The sequence below is a fragment of the Hypanus sabinus genome, chromosome 30 (genome assembly GCF_030144855.1).
Source record: "Hypanus sabinus isolate sHypSab1 chromosome 30, sHypSab1.hap1, whole genome shotgun sequence".
In the NCBI taxonomy this organism is placed as follows: Eukaryota; Metazoa; Chordata; class Chondrichthyes; order Myliobatiformes; family Dasyatidae; genus Hypanus; species Hypanus sabinus.
In genome coordinates, this window is record NC_082735.1 from 9,869,884 (window position 1) to 9,876,905 (window position 7,022).

The window sequence follows — 7,022 nt, forward strand, 5'->3', positions numbered from 1 at the left end:
TGTGTGAATGAGTGTGTGTGTGGGTATGTGAGTGTCTGTGTGAATGAGTGTGTGTGTGGGTATGTGAGTGTCTGAGTGAATGAGTGTGTGTGTGGGTATGTGAGTGTTTGAGTGAATGAGTGTGTGTGTGGGTATGTGAGTGTCTGAGTGAATGAGTGTGTGCGTGGGTATGTGAGTGACTCTGTGAATGAGTGTGTGTGTGGGTATGTGAGTGTCTGTGTGAATGAGTGTGTGTGTGGGTATGTGAGTGACTCTGTGAATGAGTGTGTGTGTGGGTATGTGAGTGACTGTGAATGAGTGTGTGTGTGGGTATGTGAGTGTCTGAGTGAATGAGTGTGTGTGTGTAGGTATGTGAGTGTCTGAGTGAATGAGTGTGTGTGTGGGTATGTGAGTGTCTGTGTGAATGAGTGTGTGTGTGGGTATGTGAGTGTCTGAGTGAATGAGTGTGTGTGTGGGTATGTGAGTGTCTGAGTGAATGAGTGTGTGTGTGGGTATGTGAGTGTCTCTGTGTGAATGAGTGTGTGTGTGGGTATGTGAGTGTCTGAGTGAATGAGTGTGTGTGTGGGTATGTGAGTGTCTGTGTGAATGAGTGTGTGTGTGGGTATGTGAGTGTCTGAGTGAATGAGTGTGTGTGTGGGTATGTGAGTGTCTGAGTGAATGAGTGTGTGTGTGGGTATGTGAGTGTCTCTGTGTGAATGAGTGTGTGTGTGGGTATGTGAGTGTCTGAGTGAATGAGTGTGTGTGTGGGTATGTGAGTGTCTGTGTGAATGAGTGTGTGTGTGGGTATGTGAGTGTCTGAGTGAATGAGTGTGTGTGGGTATGTGAGTGAGTGAATGAGTGTGTGTGTGGGTATGTGAGTGTCTCTGTGTGAATGAGTGTGTGTGTGGGTATGTGAGTGTCTGAGTGAATGAGTGTGTGTGTGGGTATGTGAGTGTCTCTGTGTGAATGAGTGTGTGTGGGTATGTGAGTGTCTTTGTGTGAATGAGTGTGTGTGTAGGTATGTGAGTGTCTGAGTGAATGAGTGTGTGTGTGGGTATGTGAGTGTCTGAGTGAATGAGTGTGTGTGTGGGTATGTGAGTGTCTGAGTGAATGAGTGTGTGTGTGGGTATGTGAGTGTCTCTGTGTGAATGAGTGTGTGTGTAGGTATGTGAGTGTCTGTGTGTGAATGAGTGTGTGTGTGGGTATGTGAGTGACTCTGAATGAGTGTGTGTGTGGGTATGTGAGTGAATGAGTGTGTGTGTGGGTATGTGAGTGTCTCTGTGTGAATAAATGTGTGTGTGGGTATGTGAGTGTCCGTGTGAATGAGTGTGTGTGTGTGTATGTGAGTGTATGAGTGAATGAGTGTGTGTGTGGGTATGTGAGTGTCTCTGTGTGAATGAGTGTGTGTGTGGGTATGTGAGTGTCTGAGTGAATGAGTGTGTGTGTGGGTATGTGAGTGTCTGAGTGAATGAGTGTGTGTGTGGGTATGTGAGTGTCTGTGTGAATGAGTGTGTGTGTGGGTATGTGAGTGTCTGTGAATGAGTGTGTGTGTGGGTATGTGAGTGTCTGAGTGAATGAGTGTGTGTGTGGGTATGTGAGTGTCTGAGTATGTGAGTGTGTGTGTGTGTATGTGAGTGTCTGAGTGAATGAGTGTGTGTGTGGGTATGTGAGTGTCTGTGTGAATGAGTGTGTGTGTGGGTATGTGGGTGTCTGAGTGAATGAGTGTGTGTGTGGTTATGTGAGTGTCTCTGTGTGAATGAGTGTGTGTGGGTATGTGAGTGTCCGTGTGAATGAGTGTGTATGTGGGTATGTGAGTGTCTTTGTGTGAATGAGTGTGTGTGTAGGTATGTGAGTGCCTGAGTGAATGAGTGTGTGTGTGGGTATGTGAGTGTCTGAGTGAATGAGTGTGTGTGTGTGGGTATGTGAGTGTCTGAGTGAATGAGTGTGTGTGTGGGTATGTGAGTGTCTGAGTGAATGAGTGTGTGTGTGGGTATGTGAGTGTCTGAGTGAATGAGTGTGTGTGTGGTTATGTGAGTGTCTGAGTGAATGAGTGTGTGTGTGGGTATGTGAGTGTCTGAGTGAATGAGTGTGTGTGTGGGTATGTGAGTGTCTGTGTGAATGAGTGTGTGTGTGGGTATGTGAGTGTCTGAGTATGTGAGTGTGTGTGTGGGTATGTGAGTGTCTCTGTGTGAATGAGTGTGTGTGTGGGTATGTGAGTGACTCTGTGAATGAGTGTGTGTGTGGGTATGTGAGTGTCTGTGTGAATGAGTGTGTGTGTGGGTATGTGGGTGTCTGAGTGAATGAGTGTGTGTGTGGTTATGTGAGTGTCTCTGTGTGAATGAGTGTGTGTGGGTATGTGAGTGTCTGTGTGAATGAGTGTGTGTGTGGGTATGTGAGTGTCTCTGTGTGAATGAGTGTGTGTGTGGGTATGTGAGTGTCTGTGTGAATGAGTGTGTGTGTATGGGTATGTGAGTGTCTCTGTGTGAATGAGTGTGTGTGTTGGCGCGTGGTCAAGTGGTTAAGGCGTTGGTCTAGTTCAGATTCAGATGGTTGCTAGTTCGAACTGAAGGCAGCGTGTTGTGTCCTTAACTTGGCTCTGCTCACTGGTGCCAAGCTGTATGGGTCCTAATGCCCTTCCCTTGGACAACATTGGTGGCGTGGAGACATGCAGCATGGGCAACTACAGGTCTTCCATACAGCCTTGCCCAGGCCTCAGTCATCATCGAAAATCGATGAACAGGTGGGTGTGTGTGTGTTCGTTCCACTGTTTATTTATTTGGAGATACAACAGTCAACAGCAAAGCTGCAACTTCCAGTTACACCCATGTAACTGACCAACTGACCTACTAAACCATACATTGTTGGAACATGGGAGGAAATTGGAGAGTCGGGTAGAAACCCACGTGGTCACGGGGTAAATGTACAAACTCTGCGGAGACAGCAGTGGGAATTGAACCTGAATCACTGGTGCTGTAGCTGTGTTAATGTTAACCACCACGCTGCCCACTGTGTTGAGTGCTCAGATTAATATTGTGAAGTCACATTTCATTTGATTTGTTACTGTTGTACAAATTTAATAGTCTACTTTTTAGTAAACAATTTAATGTACTAATTTAAAATAAAGTATATGATTGGAAAGTCCATTACAGCAAATGAAATTCCTCTGAAATTTCGTCACTGTTGTAACATCAGTTCTGCTTGCGCCACTGGGGATAAATGTTGGCAAGGACAGCAGGAGTACTTTTCAGCCCACTGAGAAGCGCGGGGTCTGGGCCTGTTCAGGGTTCCGGTGCAGTGCTCGCTATGCTTGCCGGTGTGTGCAGGTAGTGTGTGTGCGCAGACACAGGGACACGCAGAGTGTGTACGGTGTGCCGCAGCCCAGTCAACAACACGCTTGCAGTGTTCTGGCCCAGCAGGGGTGAGTGCCACTAGCTGAGCAACAGTTGACTTATACTGTTTATAAACAGGCACTACTGCAGGCCATCTGCAACCTCTCAGATCTGCAGCGAAGCCAGCTCCTCCCCCAGCCAACCCACCAAACTGGCAGCGGCTCAACAATGTAGCTGGCTGTCCAGGCATGTACAACCCACAAGACAACCTGAACAAGCCAGGCACTCGCTGTCCTGTCAGTCTGTGAAGGGCTGGAATGAGCCACCCACTGTAATGTAAACATCTCCTTGGTACCACATTGGGCATTGGTCAACATGCTGAGTTCCCAAGTTCGCTTTACTTTGTTCCCAGGACCAGGACATAAGTACCATCACAAAGATGCCTTTACTTTCTTTGAAGTTTGAGCAGATTTGGCAGGTCACCAAGAACTTTCAGTTGCAAAGTGGAGCATTCCCTACTTGTTACACCACAGTGGGGTATGGAAACACCAATGCCCATGATCAGAGAAATGGACAGAGAGAGCTGGATACAGCCCAGTCCGTCACAGGCAAAGCCCTTCCCCGTCACTGAGTATGTTTACATGGACCGATGCCACAAGAGAGGGGCTTCCATCGTGAAAGATCCCCACCATCCAGGCCACACTCCATTCTCGCTCCCACCCTCAGGCAGGAGGTTGCACTCCACCAGGTTCAGGAACGGTTATTACCCTACAACCAGCAGACTCCTGAACCGATGCTCATCACTTCAATCACCACAACTCTGTTACAACCTGCAGACTCACGTTCTCGGTGTGATGTTTCATTTGTAGAGTTTGGGTTGTTTGTCAGGAGTCGGGACAGCACACATCTGTAACTTGATTCAATGTTCGGTAGTTTCAAATCCTTCAGGGGTTTAAAGGCTGGGGATGTGCCGTTTCCAGCAATGGCAGAAACTCTGGGGACCCCCCCCACCCCCGTTGAGGAGAAGGGGATGACTGACAAGTGGGTGCACTTTAGCTGCTTGAACCTCCTGTAGTATCCAGGCAGAATTTTACTGCTTCAGAGATGCCTTTATAATTAATGGCTACTCTAATGAAAAGTGAGCAGCATCAATAATGTATTACAGATTGCCCGGCGTATTGGGCAGGGAGTGATTAATGGGGAATAAAGTAATTTATAAGGTACCTGGACTGGTTATGAAATGGTTAATGCATACATGATTATGCATGGATAAATAACACAGCAAATTATGCGACCGAGGGGATATAGCAGCTTTTTAGCTGAGGGACATACAAAGAAGGTTCACTTATGATGGCCTGACCTGGGTTAATATGTATGGGGCATGGACCACAAGCCACATGAGTAAATTCAGCCATTCAGCCCATCGAGTCTGCTCTACCATTCAATTATGTCTGAATTATTTCCTGCCTTCTCCCTTTAACCCTTGACACGCTTACTGATCAAGAACCAATCAACCTCCACTTTAAATATACCCAATGACTCGGCCTCCACAACCATCTGTGACAATTCAGATTCATCACCCTCTGGCTAAAGAAATTTTCAATGGGCCATGTGGACGATCAAAGTGATAGAGGTTATTAAAACATATTTGCACATTGGTCCATTGAAGTTCACTCAGACCTCAATTGTGCCTTTGTGAATTCTGCTGTAGCATTAAAAGCACAGAGCAGTCACAGGAACTTGAATCTAGTGCTCAAAGTTCATCTCTCCAATCCCATGCACCCACTTTGTTCTATGTTTCAATGATAGGCCTTTGAGCTGAAACATTAACTGTTTCTCTTTCCACTCATGCTCCCTGTGCTGAGAATTTTCCGACATTTGGTTTCGTTTTCAAATACTTGGCAGTTTATTGATTTTCATTTTGTGCATATTTCTGTTGTGAGAAGTGTGTGTCCTCTCGAGAGGGAGCGGCGTGGATTGATGTGAAGTGGGAAGGGACCTGATCTAACAGTCACTAACACTTTCTTCCTGTGTTAGGGGTGGAATGCTGTGCAGACTCTGGGCTGCCATCAGTGCCCACAGGATGATGAAGGGGATACAGACGGAACCAGGTACTTGCTGAACGACCTGCTATGCTGTTGAAAAGCAGATGCTGTTCAAGCGTAATGGCACAACGCAGAATGGACAGATACATCAGTGAAAAAACTTGCTGCTGCAACCTAACAGCGGTGAACTGATCAAAGGACAGCTACAGTCTGCATCTCCAGTAACTTTACCTCCAGCCGTTCACTTCCCACCATTAGGAAGTGTTTGTATCTGGGATTGTTTAAGTTTTAATGTGTCAGATGTGGTTGAATCCTCTTGTGCAACTGTTAAAGGACACGATGTTCACAACTGACACAACTTCTGCTCCTGTCCAACACTCGTCCGGATTCATGGCGGACACGTATGGTGGTGCAATCAACATGACAATCAACCATGTCACAAAATAGATGCTTGTGGTCTGAGAACAGTGCTGGGTGGGAATATTCACTGACATCCAAATCTCCCCCCCCCCCCCCACACACACACACACTCACTCAAGTCATTCCACTAAATGGAGGTTGGAGGAAATCTTTATTCCCGTTTCATTAGGAAGTAATTGGGAAAAATCACTTCCTAAATATGTTTCAAGATCTGATTTCTAACTTGCTTGCATCAGATGTCAGCTGCCCAGGTCAGACTGGATGCATTCCTGAGGAGTTCATCAAAGGACGTACAGCCAGTGTGAGCAGTCAGGCTGCCTCTGACAGCCTGACCTGTAGATTAATAATTAATAGAGAGCAGAGCTCAACAAAATTGAGAAGACCGACTCTGCTTGGTGAGCCTTTGTTCTTTGGCTGAGTTACACCCACCAGTGTTTGGGAGATTAATTTTTAATAAGTGGAATCTTTTGGCAGACCTTGCACTGCTATTTCTCATGGAGGGAGATGTTTCTATAGAAGAGAATTATTTTTAGAAAATATATAGAGTCATATATATCTTAATATTTTTAAAATAAAAACGTTCTTTAATGGAAATTATACAAATATGGACAATCATTTGTTTTGCTGTCATGATAATGAACCGTTTGTTACTTTAATACTCCCATAGCTGGGGAAGTGTTGGCTTTGACCTCACTTGTATTCAGAGTCAACTGGGAAGTTGTCCTACCTAAGGGATCACAAAGGGGTGGTGGGGGGAAGGGAGCTTAACCAAGTACTCCACAATTCGTGGGCATTGGCAGAGTATTGAAGAGCCATCCAATAGCTAGTTGGGGGACAATCCACAGTTCCTTTAATCAAACAAGCCTAGAATTTTAAACCAGCTATATTACCAATAACAGAGCTGGAATTCAAATCCTGCACTAGCTTAGGTTGAACCCAGAATGATTTCAGCCCATAATCTCAGATCATTGCAGGTTTACTACTTTTGGGGTATTTTGAGATTTTCTTCTGCATTCATTGAGATATCTTCGTTAGCATGTTAGACAACGTTATATAGTGTTGGGATTTGTTTGTCCGACAGCTTTCCCCTGTACTGGCACTTGGTTAGGATTCATTTCTGACTCTGTAGTTATTGGATATGAATGTGAGTAGGGCACTCAGGCACTTGAATTTGACTCCACTCATAAGCTTCATTTCCCTCAATTTTCTTCCTCAAAAAAGATCTACTGGCCTGAGATTTCCAAGCTCC

General features: G+C 45.7%; 1 protein-coding gene across 2 annotated transcripts in view; it reads left to right on the forward strand.

Annotated features, from left to right (window-relative positions):
* Window positions 1-5,868, forward strand: part of LOC132383398 (mitogen-activated protein kinase kinase kinase 5-like) — a 195,583-nt gene extending 189,715 nt beyond the window's left edge. For both annotated transcript variants that reach the window (XR_009508658.1, XM_059954299.1), the window contains one exon: window positions 5,346-5,868. Coding sequence is in view for 1 of the 2 variants with exons in the window: in XM_059954299.1 (XP_059810282.1) it covers window positions 5,346-5,430 (85 nt within the window). In the remaining variant the exon portion in view is untranslated. The remainder of the gene's footprint in view (window positions 1-5,345) is intronic.
* Window positions 5,869-7,022: the final 1,154 nt, after the last annotated feature.